A 21,332-nucleotide genomic window follows, 5' to 3' on the forward strand; every position below is an offset into this window, starting at 1 on the left:
ATGTGGGCAAGAATCTGTTGACTCTGAGGGTATGCTGCATGTGAAGCTGGAAGTGTAATTCCCAGCTAGCTCCTGCTAATCCAGTTCTGAATCCTGCTGTGCTCAGTGATGTCCTGGGGCAGTGAGTTCCACAGGTTAATTAGACGTTTTGTAATAAAATGTCCATTTCATAATCTGAGAAATGTTGCCTTGTTTAACTCTTGTAATGACTTGATTTTCACTCACCCTGCCTCTTCCTGTTGCCTAAAACCCCAGCAATAGGGAACAATGAAACAAAGTTACTTCCCTGTCTATTTGGCAAAAGGCAAGAGCAACATGAAAGTTTCCCTGAATAGCACAAAGGGGTTTCTACTGCCCTGGACATGCCATGTGAGGACGGGTAAAGCTACCGCGGGCCACTAGAGCCCACAACTTAATGGGTTGCTGCCAGCTCAGGACCTGGAAGTTTGAATTTTGTTTTCATCAAACAGCTCTCGATTATTTGGTTCTTTTCATTAAGTAACCAGATCCAACAGCGGATGAATTCCTGGCAAGTTGGTGCCACCACAAGTATGTTCTGATGCGTTCAACCAGCACAAAAGGGCAGCAACATGGCAACAATATTGACTCAGATGACAGTTTGGATCAGTAACTGATGTCTGCTGCTTTAAAAGGCAGAGGATAGCTTTCGTGCGTCAGGACCCAGCTCCTAGAGAAAGAACAAGGCACCTCTGGTGGAGTCAATGCTAAGAAAATCTTTACTCATCTGTCACCTGTGAAATCAGTCTGGCATTAGAGCAAGCTGCCAAGGGAGGATGTGGAGTAGCCGTCTCTGGGACTGTCCCACTAGACACCATCAATCCGGAATGGTTTATAGAGACTGAGGAGTCCAGTCATGGCTCTGACTCATCTGTTCCTCTCCCAGGGGGTCAGTGCAAGATTGTTTAAAAAGCTGGCTGAGGAACTCTGTGAACGCTGATTTTACTTGTTAATAAATCCTAGAAAACTGGAGCTATTCCAGAGGACTAGGTGAAAGCCAATGTCATGACGCTATTTACAAATAATAAGTGGGCTGACCCAGGTAATTATATGTTGGTTAGCCTTATATCAATCCTGAGCACAACAGAACAAAAAAACAACAACACACAACTGAAAGGCTGATATAAGGCTTCACCAATAAAGAACTAAAGGATGGAAATATAATAAATACCAATCAGCATAGCTTCATGGAAAACGTCTCAAACAAACCTGATATTTTTCTTCGATCAGGTTAATGATGGTTGATGTATTGTTTTCTATTGAGGTCGTGTCTACGAGTCCAGGACCTACTTCATTAGGTGCTATTCAAACACTTGACCAAAATGAGGGTCCCTGCCCCAAAGTGTTTATATATCTGTGTTTATGTAATATATTTAGATTTCTGTAAGGTGTTTGACTTCGAGCTGCATGACACTTGAACAAAAATTAGCACTATACAAAATCAACGTAGCTAAATGAATTAAAACCTGTTGATGAGGAATCATCACTATCAGTTAGCCAGTTATGTTTTGAGCTCTGAGTGGGGGATTTCTAGTGATGTCCTGCAGGATCGGTTCTCAGACCAACATTATTCCATATGTTATTAACAATATTGAAGAAAATATCAACTCATTGCTGGTAATAGTTGCAGATGGCAGAAGGATTGTTGATAAATAATCCCCAATTATTAGGGTCACCAATACAGAGCAATCTGGTAAACTGGTGACAATTAGCCAACATGCACTATAATGCAGCTAAATGCCAGGTCATCCATTTTGGAACAAACAATATAGGCCACTCTTGGAATCTGGGAAACAGTATCGTGGAAAGCAGTGACTGAAAAGGATTTAGGGGCCATAGTGAATAAACCAAATAAACATGAGCTCCCAGGGCCATGCTGTGGCAATAAGGATGAACATGATCCTTGGATGTATAAATAGGCGAATCTAAAGTAAGAGTAGGGAGGTTATGTTAACCTTGATTAAAGAGTTAGACGGCTCTATAATCGAGTAGGCGAAGTCCTAACGAGATCCAGTGGCTGAAAGTTGAAGTTAGACTTATTCAAACAGGAAATGTGGTGCAAATCTATAACAGTGAGAGTAAGTAACCAGTGGAACAGATTTTCAAAGGATGTGGTAGACATTCCAGCAATTGGAGTCTTTAAATCGACTGGATATATTTCCAAGAGATATGCTGCAGGTCAAGCAGAAATTACGGACTTGGTGCATGAATAACTGGGTGACATTCTTTGCCTGGTGCTATACAGGTCAGACTAGATTAACATGATGGTCCCTTCTGGCCTTAAAATGTAGGACTCTATTAATTGTTCCTTCCATACTGTATATTCTGCAAGGCTTCATCAGTCTAGAGCCTTATATAGGCTGGGGATTGGAAGCTTTTCTCCAATGCTATCTTGCTGGTTTCTGTGCAACAGGACGGTGTATCATTAGCATCCTATTGTATTTATGTTTAGTTTGGCTTCACAGAAGCCTGCACATCTTAGGGAACTATGTTTATAGAGTTGTGGATGTCTCGTTTCATATCTGGTGAGAGAAGATGAGAGAGCTGCAGAGCGCAGCCAAGTGTGTCTAATGCTGAAACGGCAAAAGAGACAATGCTGACATCCGATTAGGGGCAGCAGCATTCAGATTTACACACGTATTAGCACTCAGTCCTGGCTTTTAGCCAGGAATAAGAGAACACATTGTGTATGCCACAGAATGTGTGTGCTGGTGAGCTGGGGAATGAACAGGGCACAGAGAATGATGGCAGGAGATTGTGGGGGAAATGATGATGAGGAAGACACAGGGTTACTGCGGAAGGGAGGATGCTGGGCTGATTTCCTTCTCCCTGAGATTCCCTCTGGTGGATGGAGAAACCAAGAATGCTTTGAGAGATATCTTGTGACTCCCCCTTCCCCAGCTGGTTTGTTCCAAGGCCAGCTTCCCGGATCTGGTAGAGAGCCCTTGATGCAGGTCTTGTCTATGGATGCGCTTTGCCTGCAGTGCACGTCTTGCCTATGCCCACAGAGGGGAATCGGCAGAAGTGTGTGAACGGGTCCAGCTTCCCTGCAGCGGCTGCTCTTTCACGTTTCTTCTCTGTAATGATCCTTTATTTCACTTCATTTAAAAAACTGCTCTGTCTGTAGCAAAAACTGAGGTCAAATTAGGGTTTCTTATATATGCAACCATCCCCTCCACCCAAAAAAAACCAGGGTCCTGAGTTTCCGCACTTGCTCTCTGGTCACCCTAGGTCAAATGTCATTTTAAAAACAACTCGAGAAAGGTGCAAAACTAGTTCCTGACACTTAGTGCTTTGTGGCACCACCTCTGCTCTGGGGACGGGGAGGGGCTCTCAGCTGCCATGTGGGGTGAAGCTCCCTATGCACAGATGGAGAGATTAGGTATAAATTCCATCTGCAGCCCTGCCTCACTGGTACTGTGACTCACCCTCACAAACGAGTTTCACAAGCCCCAAGTTTTGAATAACTGGAAGCTGTGTTTGTTTGTAATATTTTGAAGCATTTCTGCATTGCCTCGGACTCATCAAAGATCTGAGTCATTTCAGGAGCTAGAATACACTTCCTTCTGACACCTGTTAGTGTCTCTGATTTATTAGTAATAGATAGACTTGGAAGGATTCGTTTTTTTATCGGTAAATGTTGCTTTCAGCGTAGACACACAAACCACCAAATATATTTCCATTGATAGCCATCAACATTTTTACAGATAAGCAGAGTAAGAAAAATGCTGCTTGAGAACTCAGAGTTTGATTTACGGATATTTACTTCGTCTATTTTATCATCGGATGTTGACAATTTGTGTTTTAACAGTTTTAAAACTTCAACTTTGTGACTCTCAAAGTCCATTGTCATTAAAAAAAATTAGTCTGACCCCCACATCATTTCCCACAACTGTGAACATTTAAATAGATAAACATCAAAGAAAATGCTTACAACTCATGATTTCGCACAATTGTGAAAATTTCAGTCTCTAGGAATGGAAAAAGAATGTCTAAAAATAAACATTGATATTATCTGTCAATATTATACACAAATAAAAATGGAATTCAGCCAAGCCTAGTAATAGGGCACCTACAGTATTATTTGTTTCTGCAAGAAATGATGTTGGCAATTCAAAAGGTTTCTGTGTTGAGAATCAGTCACCCCAGAGTGGTGTTAGGTGACACTGTGCTTCAGGAGCGGCCAGTGGTGATTCATCTGGTGGGGCTCATCACACTTGGGCAGTGCAGAGCCATTGAAGGGTCTGAAGTGAGGGGGTATGTGCTGCTGGAAGTGCCATCTTTTGGAGGAGGTATAAAACCAAGATCCTAGCCGTTCGTGACCATCCAGGATAATCCACTGTGTTCTCTGCAAGAGCAAAGGAGGTGTTAACCCTCACGTCTGAGCCAGGTCTCACTTCCAGTGATTCCATTCTGTCTTCCTACACTTCACCTTCAGTGTCATGGAAACACCAATCTTCTCTTCCCGTCTCGAGAGAATCCCTGCTGTGCAGTGTTGGTGCAGGATCGCTGCCAGGTTTCAGAAGTGGCTGATTTTGGATCTGTACCCTGCAATTCTAGTACTGTAGAGCTATAGAGTAGGCTGTAGAGCACTTTGGATGAGAGTGTTTCAGCGGAGATGATTATTGTTAGCAGTCACCGACTTGGCACAGGGCAAACACAATAGTTCTCTGGGGAAAGGCGCTCATTCCCACTCCCTGCACTACCTTAGACACTGGTCATTTAGGACCTAAACAGTTTGCTTCTGTGCAGGACAGTGACACATTGAAAGCTCTGGCAGTAATGACCTCACATTGAAGGCCAGATAAGGGGCTTTAGGCCTAGGGAACACTTCAGGCAGAATGCTGCAGCATGCACTCCTGGAGGTATTGTGCTACTGTAACTATGTTGCCTATTTGCTTTTGCGAAGCACGAGACTTACTGAGCCTTGTGATGGGGACATAAGAAAAGAGAGTGGCTCCTTGCTTCCTTTTTTTCCAATTTCACAACCATGCAAGAGGTCAAGTTTTGTAAAAACCCTTTAACCCATAAAGCTAAATAGGGTGGATCATGCCACTGAGAGCTCTTGTTTCAGATTGTCTGCAGACTCAGGAAGATGTCACTGCATTGATCACGTTTGAAGGTTTTCTGTGCAGCTGAGATCTGGGAATATTTTTGTTTGAAGGAAAGCTAAGGTTCTGGTGCATGGTTCTCTGTGAAGAAGGGGTGAATTCTACAGCAAATTCCATAGCCACAGAATGTGGCTTTCTCATTCCCTGCCCACGATAGTGAAATATTAGCTTAATTGGTGGTGTTTTTGTTATTGCCATAGGGGGAGCAGAGCCTTAGTGACCTTATGTTGCCTGACACTTTTCATAATGGAAATATTCCTGCAACGTTTTCTTTAAAAAGTTTTCATGTTTCCATGGTTTGCAGCAGACTTTTGAAATTTTCAGGGGAAAAGCCCTCAGGTCTACAGAAGTGCCTTTTTCGTTCCCCAGGAAATTCCCTTTAGATTTGCTGAAATATCAATGGTTAAAAATCCCCTTTTCCTTAGGGAAATGCTTGTAGCCTGCCAAAACAGTAACTAAACACAAGCATTCTAAGTCTGGGCTACCGCTACTGCCAAGGTACTAGGGACACCTGTGGGTTGCTGGACTACTTAGGGAGAAATAGAGCCAGCCTGGATAACTCCATGCAGAGCTAGCACATAGCCCCAGCAGCCTGTGATTCCCTTCTGAGATAGCAGCTGTTTACTACTCCTCTCTAATCCCTTAGCTCAAGTTGTCCTCTACGTTGAAGGGTCAGGCTTCATATCTCACTAATGTTTCCAGATGGGGTGGGGTTGCATGTGAGAAATTTCGATTTAGATAATCAATTTAAACCTGGTTTTGCATTTTTTCCATTTCATTTTCATAAAAAAAGGTTGATTCTCATTGCTGGTATAATTTGATACTTCTTTTTGCTAACCAGGAGGATTAACACATTTATTTAAGCAATTATATTGTTTAACACACATTTATTCAGATTCTTAGTTTTACATTTGTATTATGTTAGAAAGTGGGAAATGATGCATTTCTCATTTGCAAGGTGATGATTTTTTTTTAATTTTATTCTATTTTGATTTATGTCCAGCTGCATTTGTATGGAATTTGGCATTCAATTAAAAATGCACAAACACAGCATTTAAAAATGGTTTTATTAGTTACATAAAAGTACCTTCAATGTGCTGGATACGTCAAAAAAGAAAGTTTATCCAAACATGTTTTGCATTTAAACCTAACGGATTTTATTAAACACAGGAAATATTTTCTGTAGTTAGTGAATTGGACTGATCGTTTCTGGTCACCATGTCCTTTGACATTTTAGAACTAGTGAATCTCATGCTCTCACACTTTGCCTCTTCCAGTCTATAAATAAAATCAAACACGCTGGCTTGTTTTTTCAACTCTCAATCAGTTTCTTGACTTTGAATGCACTAGTCATTGAACTGAACTCATTAAATAAACAGAAATGGAGAAAATATTCTCTCTACAGCTGCAGAAGAAGCTACGGCTATTGAAAGATAGTTTAGCACTTCAATACACTCTGGTTCCAGGACCTTAGTCAAAAACTTCCACCATTTCAGTGTTTTGACTTTCTTAAAAACTTTGGCAGCAGATACATACTGCTTGAATATTATTATTCTTTATTTAATTTAAAGTATTTGACCAGAGTATAGTATACGTAAATCTTCATGAAGGCTGTCATAATTTCTAATTAATTTTAAATAGCTTTATTTTTAAAAGAAAAAAAATTATTTAATTTAAATAAAAAAAATCATATTTTGAATTTATTTTTTTAAAATAGTTGATTTTTATCCACCCTGATCGCACATTATAGAACTTGGTTTTACCTTTTTTCCTTACAAATAACCCCCCTAAGATACTACATACCAAATAAAAAAGCTAAAAGAATGTTATTTGATTGCAAAGTTGAACACTCAAAAGAGAGGAAATGCCCACTTTGCAGTTGTCTATTCATCTTGCGCATACATATACCTTATGGTGCAGTCTTTAATTACATGATCATGTTATTTTTTCCACAGGGCCATGCCTCATTCATTGCACAGGGTAGATGTACAAGGACACAGAATGAAGGTTGTGCATTTCCTTACTTTTGAGTGCTTGACTTTGCAAACCAAATAACATTCTTTTAACATAGTTTGTCATCTTTATTAATGTGTATTACTGCACCACCCAGGATCTGTGCCCAACGTCCCATTCATAGATTCTAAGGCCTGAAGCAATCCATTGTGATCAGCTAGTCTAACCTCTTATATAACACAGACCAGACAACTGCTCCCAAAATAATTCCTAGAGCAGAACTTTCAGAAACACATCCAATCTTGATTTAAAAATTGTCAGTGATGGAGAATCCACCACAACCCTTGGTAAATTAAATTGCTCCAGTGGTTAATTACTCTCTCCGTTAAAAATTTACATCTTATTTTCAGTCTGAATTTGTCTAGCTTCAGTTTCCAGCCACTGGATCGTGGCTGCCACCTTTCTCTGCTAGGCAGCAGAGCCTGTTATTAAATATTTGTTCCCCGTGTAGGTACTTATAGGTTGCAATCAAGTCACCATTTAAATGTCTCTTTGTTAAGCTAAATTGTATCGGGCACTCTACACACATGCAAGAGAGAGGGCCCCAGCCCTGAAGGTTCATGGAGACAGAGCTCAGTGGATTGACTCAGCATGTAGCACTAATGGGTCTAGCCAATACAGGGTTGTGGATACCCTGGACACAAATAGAGTCTGTTCTCCCACCTGCTGGGGTTGCATGGCTCATTAACAGCCATGGGGAATGTTTCTCCCCAATGGGGGCGTGGTAACAGTGTTGATTCCCCCAGAATGCTCCCATGCAGGTTATGGGTACTGTTCTCCAGGCCATGTGGATGTAATTACAGGGAAGTGTAATTACTGACATGAGACTAGCTCCCTCCCCCCCCCCACAAACTTGTACCCCATTAAACTAGCAGTATATATTCAACCTACACACACATACATCCTTCTGCTTCAATCAAAAATAGGAAAGAAACTGAAGTTACTTTGCTATTGTTTGAAATTCCCCTCACGGCTTTTAAGTCCATTTTGCAATTTAAAGCTGGGAATTAAGCAGTTCTCCTCGCTCCATACTATAAACAAAAGCAAAATGCTGTTTGCATCAGCAAAAGGTTTTGTATTGTAAAGTAGCCCCTTTATGTCCAACCAGGAGTGAATTCAAATGATTATTGACCCTCCACTATAGTAAAGCTGCATTATAATATCTCCAAATCAATAGAGACAAGAGGAAAGCAGGAGGGAAAGGCTCCGGCTCTGCAAACTGCAGAAAATTGCATTTTGCTTTGGCCTCTTAGAAAGTTTGCAAAGCATCTATTAGAGGCCCCAGGAGCCTTTTCTGTCTAATTGCTGTGTTTGACAATGCGGTCGCACCTGGGACTAGCGGAAAGGCAGATAATGGACCCGCTTTAATTGCTTCCCAGTTCCATGAGTCATAACACTTCTAAGATGGCAAAGGGAAAGTGCTGCAGCCTAGTTTGACTGGAGGACCTTTCTGCTTTAAAGAAAGCTCAGGAGGAACAAATGCAAAATTCAAAGCCACGCACCTAGAAGGTGTCAGATGCTGAGTTTCCTTTTTATCTTTCGCTTTTGACCAGAACTGTGTTTTAAACCATTAACGTTTTAATCATGATCTGGAAGGGAGACAGGAATGGTCTCTCCTGCAGGAGGGGAGCGGCTGGGAATTGATCTCATCCTGAGGGTCTTTTCCACGGGGCTGGGTGGGGATTGAAAAGCCGCTCGAGTCTGTGGGTCTGGGTTTTGGGACTTTGGCTGGGGCTTGGTGCAGTGGTTGATCCTTCTGTAGAGGCTGTGGGAACATGCTGAGGTGTGTGGAGCAGTCCGCTGTCTCTTTTCCCCCTCTCTGGGGGACAGGATTCATGCCCATTAGACTGGGGGAATATGGGGCCATGAAATGGAACCTACAGCTGGACTGTCAGTGCAGAACTGTGGGAAAACAAGCAGCCGTGTGGTAAATGTGCCAGTCAGATACTGGGCCCCTTCTCCCTCCCTGGGCCCATCCCCTTGGTTACCTGTCTTCTCTTGTTTGGATGGCAACAGCCAGGGCCCTGCCCCACGAGCAACCCCTGTGCTAGATGTTGGGTGCTGGTGGGTCCGCCCTGTGGACTCCGACTCCCACAGTGGCGTAGCAGGCAGTGCTCTGCAGAGTTTCAGGCCCTGGACACCGAGCCCTTTGATAGACATACAGCCAGGGCCTTGCTCTGGTCTGGCGCACAGGCAGGAGATGACCCCAAGGCCTCCTTGTTACTCACAATAGTGGTTGCCTCAGTGACTAACATCACCCAAGGGGCTTAATCCTGAGAGGTCCAGAGCATTGACCACTTCCGTGGGGACCCCCAAGAGTTGCAGATGCTCAGCCCCTCCCAAGAGTTGGCCCATTTATTCAGACTCAGTTAACCCTATCCACAGGTTGAGATGTCGCAGGCCAGTGTCCTGGCTGGGGTGTGTGACATCTCAGCTAGATCCGTGCTGCGTTCACACACGCTGAGCTTTGAAGCTTCAGTTCTTTCCTCTCCACTTTGTACCCAGAGCAATAAGAGGCAGCAGGGTGTGAATCGTGATGTACGAAGTATAGATTGCTGCCCAGGCCCCAGAGCCAGGGCTGTGGTTCCCTCAGGGCTGGGTCCCTGCTGTCCGTCACCTCCCCCCTCCCAAGGGGGGGGGGGGGGGAAGCTAGAAAACACGGGGAGGGTTATTGGGGAGGAAGGAGAAGATGAGAGACAAAGGGAACGAAAAAGAAGGCGAGGAAGATGGAGGGAGGGACGGGGAAGGAAAGGGAGATGAAGGAGGGCCACACATCTACACACACAAACACACAAGCAGGCCCACTGTCCACCCACTCACAACCCCCACTGCACAGTGTCCTACATACACACACACACAAACTCTGACACTGACGTCTAAAACAGACAACTAACACTTAGTCAGGATCGTGACCTCGGTGTCATCTTCGACTCCGCCCTCTCTCTAGGTCCTCCCGTCCAGGAGATGTCTAAATCTCGCCAGTCCTTTCTGCAGAACGTCAGTAAGATCCTCTCCACCCACACAGCCAACATTCTCATCCAAACGCTTGGCATCTTGCACCTCCATGACTGCACCCTCCGTCTCTCCGTTCACACCAAACGTAGCCTTTCCCGGCTCGCGGCCATTCAGGACGCTGCTGCATTCTCCTAGCATCCCTTGTATCCCTCGGCTGGCTCCCTCCTCGTTGCCACGTCAAATATAAGATGCTTATCTTCACTTTCAGGGCCCTTCACAGCAGATCCTCACGTACCTATCCTCCTGGAATCATAGATGATGAGGGTTGGGAGGGACCTCAGGAGGTATCTAGTCCAACCCCCTGCTCAAAGCAGGACCAACCCCCACAATCTCTCATTCTCTATCGAGATGTTGACTCCCACCTCTGACCAGCCAATGACATTAGCCTCCATCACCCACACGTTACATTTTCAAACAAGCGTTGTCATGCTTTCTCTCCTGCTACCCTCATGTTTGGGAGGAGCTCCCTGTAAACATCCCTTCATTGTCTTTCATATCCTGCCTTAAAGTTCTCTTTTGTGGTGAGGCCTACAACAAACTTGTCAAAGATTAGGACCTTCCTGCCCACCATGCTGAGCAAAACTGACTCATTGCTTCCTTGTGCTCCCCTGTCTGTCTTTATCCATCTCTTGTCTTACACTTAGATTGCAAGCTCTTTGGAGCAGGGACCATCTTTCTGTTCTGTGTTTGTACAGCACCTAGCACAATGGGGTCTGGTTCATGATGGGACCTCCTAGGGGCTACCTCAGTACAGATTTTAAATTTTTATTAAAGCTGATGTGAAAAGGATCAAATAGAGAGTTTAAATAAAGAGTGGGTCTAATGCACAAATTATAAACAGTGGGTATAATGCATCGGGGTATAATGCACAAATTACCCAAAAGTACAAAGTTTGGTTTGAAAGTCATAAAATACGAATAGTAAATAAACTGCAATATCCCAGATTAGGGTTAATACACTTAACCATGCAGTTAGAATATTAGCATCCAAACATTGGGGAACAGCACTCATAAAAATATTATACTAAGAGTAGTTTGTGGAAAGCAAATAGAACCATGAGTGTGGCTTGTCCGTCAGTGAATGAGAATGTTAGATCACATTTCCTGGAGGAGAAGCTATCCTATTAGAAAAGTATTTCAGTTCCTTTCCTAGCATTGCTTCTCAAGGGCCTCTCCGGCTCCTTTCTCTTGGGATTGCCGATGTCCGGTGAGATGTTCTAAATGGATGTCTGACACCATGAGTCACCCCATTGGCCAATTCTGCACACCTGCAATGTGCGCTGAAGGCTCTGACGATCTACTGAGCATCAGTGAGCCCCGCCGAGTCCAACAAAGGGAAACAAATTGTGAGTGAAAAAAGGCTTCGGCGACGATTGACGGGAGCTGTCTGTGGTGAAATGAGCTAATCTGAGCCACCACCCGACTCGCTAATTAAAAGAGAGGCTTGTTGTGCTGTCTGGAATTACTTCCCCTCCACTGGATCTCTAGCAGCCAGGAATCGGAGCCGGGGACTGCAGCAGGAGCAGGGGCCTGTCACCTTCCTTCTGCTCCCGTGGGCTGAGAAGAAGCACCACCATTGGGGCTAGACCTTAGCAGCCGTGTCCACCACAAGGGACCTGCGGGGCCCTGACTGTGCAGGACGGTTCAATAGACCCAAACGGACAGTGCTGAAAGCAGGTGAGGGAGCTCTGAGGATGGGGCGGGGGGTGTATATTCACGTGTAATCCTGGCCCTTCATTGGGGGAGAGGAGGGGTATATACACAAGCTTTCCCGTCCCCTTTCTGGGGCTGGAGGGAGGCGTGCTGTCACACAGATTTATGTCCTGTGAATTGATTACGCGTATGGTTCATCCAGGTACCAGTTAGATTTTCTCCCAGGTAGGTTTTAGGCCCTGTGCTATTGCAAATGCAAGGGAGGAAGAACTAGAAGTAGCCCAGATTTCCCAGGCAATGCATGGAGCCTGGATGTGGTGTGACAATGGAGCGGACGCTGTTGCAGGGCAGACTGAATTCCACCGCTCCAGAGCCATCCCTGACCCCCTGATGATGTGAATCACGATGCTGAAGAAACCAACAGAAAGACATTTTTCCTTTCCTGCCGTTTTTCTTTCTTAGCTGGAGAGGAATCGTGCTGGTCAGAGAGATACCGGCATTGTTTTAATTTCCCAGGAGGTTCCTCTTGGTGTGACACGTCCCCGGCGGGAGACTTCAGTTGCCTTGTGTTACTTTCCTCCACACAATGGGATGTGATGTGTCAAAACATGACAAGCCAGCCAGAATGTGTCATAATGCTGATCTCAACATGCCGCCTTCCAGGGAGGCACAGCAGATAATAATATTAGGCTCATATTATCCCAACATGCTGGGATGGTTTCTTCTCCCAAGTGAAATATGATGTATAAGAATCTCATGTCTATATGGGAATATTGGATCAGCTACAGATTTATTAGCTGTACCTAGTGAATGTTTATGACAGGCGTGAAACACGCATCTAGGTTTCCAGCCTTTTATCACACGAAAGAGACTCTTCCTCCTCAGCCTCTTTGATACCTTTGTCATTGCTTCAGTAAACAGTTTGCTGGAGTTTCCATATGATTTATGCTCTTATCATCCGAGTTTGACGTTGCTACTTAGACTCAGCGCTGATGAGATTGCATTAGGTACAGTATCGTCTTTCAGGCTTGTCTGGGAAAGGCAGCCCACTCGCTCCTGAATTCAGCCGTACGAGAGCGGTGTTTAGATTCCATTGCGCATACGTGGGCTGGAAATGGCAGGAATCTCTCTGGCTCTCGCTAAGTTGTCCGGTTTGTGTCACTGTCTCGGTCTGCCTGACTCGCTGAACTCTGCTATTAAGCTGCTACTTTACAGGAAGGTGTAATGAGGCATTAAAATGCATGACCAACGTTTCCAATCTTTTAAGGAAGCCAAAACCCGCCGTACAAACAAACCCAGGAAGTTGCTCTTTGCCCCTTGGCTCAGATTTCCCGGCTCATGATAAAAGCATGTCTCCTTCGTTCCAGATGCTGTGATGAGCTGGAAAGGAGACACGTGTGTTTGAGGCTCATGTGTGCTGAATGGCATGGGGCATTTCACAAATGGGCATGTGCTGCCACGGCTGCTACCAGAGCATACTAGATCAGCAGATTAGTTAGAGGTAACAATCTAGTTAAATGGCTGCTAACTGCTGGTAAAGCCCTGTTAAAAATGCCTTCCCTGGTTCCTCAGTGGTAGTCTCAACCCGTAATGCCCACTGCTTCAATGTGCCCAGGGTAGATGCATCTCTCGCTGTGAGTGGCGGTGCACATGGATGTCTCCCTGTGGGTTTTTGGGTTATGGGGAGAGGAGAACACACTGGACCTGTTGTCTCATTTCAGAACCGGGCAGGCACCTCAAAAGCCACCCACCCTACATTGGGAGCATTTTGCTCCTGTGTATTGGGGGCCCAGTCACGTGAGGGCAGACTGTTCTCCGCTCCCACCGGCGTCAGTGAAAGTTGAAGGTACACGAGCCCAGATCCTCAATGGTATTTAGGCATCTAAGTCCTATTTGAGGTTCTGGGCCTTGGTACCGTGCGGGGCACAGGCTCAGCATGCCAATTTGTGGCCATTTCATGGTGGTTGCACCCCAACCATAAATGTAAGGGTCTCCTGTTGGGATGCAAACTCTCAGGGGTACTCGAATCTGTCTGGGCACCACCTCCCCCAGCACAGTGTCACCCTCTGGCAAGCACAAGCCATGCCTCAGATGCGCTTTCTGAGGGCCTGCATGGATTTCCTAGGAGAAAAGGGAGGGCCTGGCAGGAGATCATGGGCCGATCAGCATTAGAAGAGGCAGAAATGGTGCCCAGTGACTCTCAGTAAACGTGCTTGACTTCTCAGTGCTTCTGAGAGACAGAGGCAATCATTTCATGCAGGACAAAGGGGTCCATGCAGATAGACAGCTGATGGAAAGGCCGACGAAGAGATGCTCACTCTCACTGTTGTTTGAGAACAGACTCTATGCACCTGCTTGTGGTGGACTGGGAGAGCAGAGGCTGCAGCAGGCCAGGCATGGGGTGTGGCGTGCCAGGCTAAGAGGAACTAATGGGGTCACACTGGCATGTGTCTGGCAGTGCATGATACAAGGCCACCCACGCCTGGCCTGATGCACCCTCTGCTATCCCAGCCCTGGGCCACTCCTGAGCAGACGCTTCCCCTAGGCTTGTCTTCATGCAGTGCGCTACCACGCTGCAGCCAACCCAGCTCTCTCGCCAACATAGCACTGTCCACACGGGGGGTTAGGTCAGGATCACTGTGTCCATGTAGGGCTGTAGCGTAAATCTGGCTCTAGTGTTGAATTGTGCTAAATGGTGTGGTGATTCTGTGATGAAAACAAATGCCCCCTAAGGTGCACAGCTATATACTTCCTCGGGGTAGGGACTGTCTGCTTGTTAGGACGTTTGTTCAGAGACTCCCTCCACCTCCTGATCTTCACAACACACAATGCAACCCCACACTACAAATAAACAATAAGAACCCTCCTTTCCCTTTGTGGCCTAACTTCGAGGCTTCCCAAGTGTGAAAAGCTGATGCTGCATTCAGACCCTCCCGCCAAGCCTACGTTGGTTTGAACTATCGTATTGCGTGGCGGAACAGTTCTCAGGCTTTAATGCAGTTGTTTGGCTCCCCAGGCACAGGTTGTTTGCGGGTACTGTGTGGTTAAGTCAATGCACTTGCAAAGGTGAATTTCAGCCTAATACATAAAACATGAGCTGCAGAGAAAAACGGTCTCCCATAACAGACTCTAATTTACTTTCTGGTTTTGTTCTCCTTTAGGAAGCAAACTGCTGATTTTGGTGCTTTGCTTGAACATCCAGTCGGAAGTGGAATCTTGCCCCGGGGCGTGTGTATGCTACAGTGAACCCAAGATCACAATAAGCTGTCAGCAGCAGGGCCTGACGGCAATCCCCACTGAGATCCCCATACAGACCCAACGCATCTTCCTTCACAACAACAAGATAACCCTGGTGAGGGCCACCAGCTTCAGCTCCTGCCGTAACATGACTATCCTTTGGGTCCATTCCAACAACATCAGCCTCATTGAGTCCGGGGCATTCTCTGGGCTCAACAAGCTGGAGGAGTTAGACCTCAGTGACAATGTGAACTTGAAGTCCATCAATCCCACCACTTTCCGGGGTCTCGTCCACCTTCACACTTTACACCTGGATCGCTGTGGGCTCCTGGAGCTCTCCACGGGGCTTTTCCGCGGGTTGTTCTCCTTGCAGTATCTCTACCTTCAGGATAATAACCTGCAGAACCTGCTGGATGACACGTTCCTAGATCTTGCCAATCTCACCTACCTGTTTTTGCATGGTAATAAAATTAAGAGCTTGTCGGAGAATGTCTTTCGTGGGCTCATCAACTTGGATCGGCTCCTGTTGCACCAGAACAGAGTCAGCCTGGTCCACCGCCGGTCTTTCCATGACCTTGGGAAAGTGTTGACCTTGTATCTGTTCAATAACAACTTGACGGTGCTCACTGGCGAAACGATGGCTCCCTTGGTGTCCCTCCAATACCTGCGGTTAAACGGCAACCAGTGGATCTGTGACTGTCAGGCTCGATCCCTCTGGAATTGGTTTAAACAGTTTAAAGGCTCTTCATCAGAGCTGGAGTGCCATCTGCCTGCTAACTTGGCAGGGAGAGACCTCAAAAGACTGCAGAGCAGCGACTTGGAAGGATGTGTTGACTCTCTCCATCAGATAAGAACAAGTGTTTTTAGCACTAAGACCAGATCTGGCAAACTGCCAACCACTGACCCCCCTCTAAATTCCCATGACAGCTCCCGGAAGTGCTGCCAGCCGGAAACGGATAAATCTTTTATTTATGAAGCCAAGGGCAAGGCAGGTCCTTCTTCACACAGCAGCCGCCCGTCCCCCAACAACCCTTTCAAAGACAAGGAGAACATGTCCAAAACCAAGTACATCGAAACGGACCCTTCCAAAAACGGAAGCAACAAGCAAATAAATGACTCCCCCTTTGGGACCTTCCCCAGTGTTGTAGAACCTCCATTGACCAAGTTGAAACCAGAATTCCTAGCTCCCATTGAACCCTCCACAGTCCCAACCAAAAAGAGGCAGGGGTGCTCTAAAAAAAACAAGTCTAAGGCCCAGTGCCGCCTCACCCAGCAAGGAAACAGCTCCACGTTACAGCTAAGCTTAAGTCTTTTGATTGCCCCTTTGGTTTGGAGCTTACTGTTGTTCTGCTAAGAACGTGTCTTTCCCTTGATTGATGACACTTTAATACCAGAATTTTGCTGACCTCCATAAATGTTGCAAGAGTGAAGCAAACTGCTATACACCCCGAGAAAGCTTTGTTACACAAATGTTAACTGGATGCCTTTATACAAAACAAAAAGAAATACCAAGATGTACATAATTTATTTGTCCTGAAACCTGTGAGTTATACCTTTGGTCTTCGGAACTGCACTTACTCACATAACAGCTTTTGCTCCAGCAGATGGGAAAGAAATATGATTTACTCACACAGACACACACACACACACACAACAAAACAAAAAACAAAAGCGTATGTAAGAAAACGCTCCTAAAAGAATGTTTAAAATTTGTTTGTAACTTGAACTCATATTGAACGACATTGCAAGTTCCTATTTGCAGAGGTGATGCATTCGATGCTACTTTTCTCCTATGTTTATGAATATTGCAGTTTTACCGTGTTCATTTCCATCGCACCATGTTTATGGGCAGCATTTGTTAAAGAATGCTTCCTTTTCGTTCACTAAGATTGCAGTATATATAGATATGCATTTTATTTTACTTGTGTACAATTATACAAAAATATAAAATAAAGATTTCTTTTTCCTAAGCTGTCATTATCTGCAAGAGGTGAAGCCCGCTGGTGAACTGAAAAGCTTTGAAAATAAAGAGGGTGTCAGAGCCGCCCATTGAACTCTCAGGGCTGGGAGGTAGGGTCCAACATTTAATGTGAAGGCGGCAAATAAGATGTACTCTGCACCATTAAACAATCTTTAATTGGTGCCAACAAAGGAGTTCCTTGCTTCCCTTCCCACCTGTCCTACGCCCTCCCCCAACATCATGCATATTTCAAGATGCTCAGAATAGCTGGAGATATGACCCCAGCCCCCTCCAAGCCAAGCACTCTTCAGTGAGGGAACGGTGAGTAAAGAATCCCGTGCGCTCACAGGAGTCACTGGGGGCCGTTTTCCTTTAGGCCTGTACAAATAACTGCATCCAGCCCCTGTGATTAAGGACTTGTCCTGCTAAGCCTAGGGAAGTGTCTCCAGAGCAATGCTGTGTTCAGACTTTGCTTTGTCAAACAGGAAATGTATCCCCAGACACGATGCTGCTAGACCTCCTGGTCAAGGCAATAGCTAGGGATCAAGGAGATCTGAGTGGCCTCCCAGTGGAGTTTTGTGGAATTCACTTAATCAGCCCAGCGGCTCACTTCCCCATTGGTACAATGGGCATAATGCACCCCTGTGTGAGGAAGGCATATACACGGATGTCTGTGTGGTGCTCAGATACCAAGGTGATGGGCTTTTAAAGTACCTCGGATGGAAATCCATACGTTTCTCTTTTGTTAAAAACAGACCCCCCACACACTCTATTTTGTATCCCACGTTACTCCAGAGCTGTGGGAGGGAAGCATTAGAAAATGGGTTACTTTTCCCTAGAAAATGGCTACGTTTCCTCTGTGCTCTGCAACATCCGCGGGAAGGGTGTGAAGTCATTTGTATCTTTGCACCAAGGCCAGATGTATAACAGGCAGGTAGCACATAACGACTTGACCTTTGCCTCTTTATTCCATACAGGAGACAGGGCTTTCACCACTGCCTGCCATCTTAGGCAGTCTCTTCCTACAGTCTTAGCTTCTTCCCACGTCATTTTAATAGCTTTCCGTGGTGCTTCTGGTGTGTGTTCCCCTTTGTCTTTAAGCCCCTGAGGAAGAGGCGATGGGGCAGACCACAGCCCAGCGCCTGCTGACGAAACTACAAGCAAAAGAATCAACACAAGAGAAACACCAATAACATTTTCTGGGATTGACATAAAAGAGATCTGACACTTCACAGATCTTGGCAGCACGGTAAACAAAACCGGTGGAACAGACAAAGCCATTAAAGCCAGAAGCGCAAAAGCCAGACGTGCCTTCGCAACCCTAAAGCCGATCTGGAGAAATGGAAACCGTGCCTCCAAAGTCAACGTTGACTATTTAATACAGTTGTAAAATCTGTCTTACCATTCGGCACTGAAACATGAAAACTTATTACAATCTTACGCATTAAATTGCAAGTTTTTTAAAAGCAGCTCTCTTAGGCAAATCCTCAACATCAGAGGGCCAGGAAGAAAAAAAAAAATCACAAATGAAGAGCTTTGGAGGAGGACGAAACCGAAACTGATAGGATAGAAAACTATGAAATAAAACTGAAGCGGGCTACAGCCCACGTGGAGGAAAGAACTTAAGAATCTAACAAGACAGGTGCTAACATGTTAAACTTTGGTCTAGTTCTGCCTGTTGGGTTTGGTGCAGGGGTGGCTGGGTGGTGTTGGTGGCCTGTGATAGACAGGAGGTCAGACTAGATGATGTGGTGGTCCCTTCTTGCCTGAACCTCTATGACTCCATTGTTAAGCACTGAGAAGCGGGGGGCGGGGGGATTCACAGCCAAATATTTGCCATAGTAGAGCAAGAACGTCTGCACTGATGCACCAACGGCAGCCAAGTCCAAAACACGCTCCCAGAGTCACATCCAAACCTCAGAAATGGCTCACGTCTCCGTACTGGGCCAAACCAGAAGCTTACCTCTGAACGCCCCCTGAATTTCAAGGTTACTCCAGTCCAGCTCCAAGCTGTGAAGCTGTGACCCATTTCATTGCAGCGTCTAGGGCCCAGGGCAGAGTTAAGGAACTGGGCAATCTTCATTAAAGAGGAAGGCAGGAGAAAGGGTCTAGTGGTGAAGGCCCCAGTCTGGACTCAGGACGGCTGAGCTCTCTTCAAAGCTCTGCCGTAGCCTCCCGGTTTGACCTCGGTCTCTCTCTGTACCTCAGTTCTCATCTGTTCAATGGGGAGAATAGCCCTGCCCTGGCGCATGGGGGTTGGTGGTTCGCCAAAAGGACAGGGATGGGGGATGTCAATATCCAGGTAGAGAAGGATTCTACAACCCTATCTGAGGCACAGAGCACAGTAATCTAGGGTATTATAACCTGCCCTGCCAGGCACAGATGCCACCACCATGTGTGACCTGGGCAGCAGTGACAGCAAAATCATCACACCTGAGTCTGTGAGGAGCAAAGAAATGGTGAGGCTTGAGTCCCCTTGCCCTTGCGCCAGGGTCATTCCCCGGACATCACAACCGTCACTCCCGTGCGAGTGAGAGGGCTGTGCATGGGAGACATGCAAAGAAAAAGTGAAAGCTGGAGAGAAGGTGCTGGAGCCCTAAGCCCCCTAGCTGAGCGCTCTGCTGTTTGGCAGGGAGGGACGCAGGGCCAGCAAGGAGGAGGCTGAGGCAGAGCCAGGAGGAAGGGCAGAAAGGGGCAAAGTGGAAAAGAATGAGAGCTGGGGAACGGGAGGATCCTGCAGGGGGGTGATTTCTGGCAAGGGTGGGGGAGCTGGAGTGGAGGGGCAGGGATGTTTGTACAGCCTCCATCCCATTGTGCACCTGGCCAGTCTGGGTGCTGATGCCATGACCCATACATGGCATCTTTTGGGGTCATTTCAGGGCCTTTCTGAGCGTCCCGCTGTCTGGAGGACCACATGACCACCACTGCCTGCCTCAGGACAGGCTGCCAAAAGCAGGGCAGATGCCCCAAGCCGGTAGTGTGTTCTGTAATTAGATTTCACCAAGCAAGGTGAACTCCTGGATCACTCTTACAGACAGGTCCCTTAGACGTTCCAGTCTCTCTTGCCACCCAGGCAAGCTGGACTCAGTGATCAATGGTCACTTACACAAAACATCACACACTATTCAGGTTGCTTCCAATCCCACGAGACCAGTCGCTTACCCCAGGTCAATTGGACCCCTAGATTTTACACCAAACACAATATCTATGGCCAAACCTGTAATAAACTATCTAAAGGTTTAGTAACTCGGAAAAAGAAATGAGAGCGTTAGTTATAGGATAAAGCAAGCAAACGTACACCCAAATGAGTTACAATCTAATTCCTAAGAGTGAACTGTCAATTCAAAATGTCTTTCAGGGCAAACCTAGGGGATCTCCACTTCAGTTTAGTATCTCTGGCCCTGTCAGAGTTCGAACAGCAAAGAGATGAAACTTTCTCTTGTGACCCTGTTTTCTATTTTACAGTTAGTCATCCAGTCTATGAGATGAGCTCCCTTGCACAGAGCATTTCCGAGGTGAGAGGGCCAGTCGCCAACCCTTTGTGCTGTGATGTTCCTTAATGGGCCATTTAATCTTGCTAGGCCGGCTGAATGGGTGGGGACATGATTCCCACGCCTGGGTTCACAAGGCCCGAACAAACATTTTCAAAATTATAAAGCAACACTTACGTATTTCCCTATCGCCTGGAATGCAGCCATTTCGAGGGAGTGTAACGCAGGCAGCAATTTACGAGCATTTCATAGCATCTACACACTAAGTACATTATGAGCGTAATACCTAGTTTGAACAAAACAAATGGACAGCTAAGAACTGACAAACACATCGCTGGAAACCAAACCAGCTCACCTACCGCCCATGGCCTTGGCCAGAGCGGGCACTTGGTTTACCAGCATCAGAGTAAGCCCTGCTGGAGTCAGTCTCCATCCATCTGACAGTGGTGCAAGGGCTGTGCCCATGTCCTTGCGCTCTCCCATCTCTGGCAGGCCCATTCCTAGGGCTGGGGCAGAGATGAGGGCAGTGACTATCTATAGGAAGACAGGGGGGTTGTATTAAGATCACCTCCCACTGAGGCATGCAATGCCAGCTGATCAGCTTGCTGTGGACCCAGAATCATGCCGAACGTCCACCCTGATTTCTGTTGCCGTGCCAGATGTGATCCCATATAAACCTTTCACGCAGCATGTTAGGAAGCCAAGAGCTCACTGCGGAGCTGTGTCCTGCCCTCGATCACAGCTGTGCCATGAGCACACAGGGACATGAAGCCATTTCTCCTGAAGCTCCAGCTGCAGCTGGGGTGGCGATGCTGACTAGCTGGCGGCCGTCACA

At 46.2% G+C, this 21,332-nt stretch overlaps 1 protein-coding gene across 1 annotated transcript in view; it reads left to right on the top strand.

Annotated features, from left to right (window-relative positions):
* RTN4R (reticulon 4 receptor) overlaps positions 1–17,016 on the top strand; it is a 108,512-nt gene extending 91,496 nt beyond the window's left edge. The window contains exon 2 of the mRNA XM_067550296.1: positions 14,971–17,016. Within this exon, the coding sequence (XP_067406397.1) occupies positions 14,971–16,400 (1,430 nt within the window). The 3' untranslated portion in view covers positions 16,401–17,016. The remainder of the gene's footprint in view (positions 1–14,970) is intronic.
* The last annotated feature ends 4,316 nt before the right edge of the window (positions 17,017–21,332 follow it).

This window comes from Emydura macquarii, unplaced genomic scaffold, assembly GCF_026122565.2.
Source record: "Emydura macquarii macquarii isolate MOO-44397 ecotype Brisbane River unplaced genomic scaffold, CSIRO-AGI_Emac_v2 contig_1254, whole genome shotgun sequence".
Lineage (NCBI taxonomy): Eukaryota > Metazoa > Chordata > Testudines > Chelidae > Emydura > Emydura macquarii.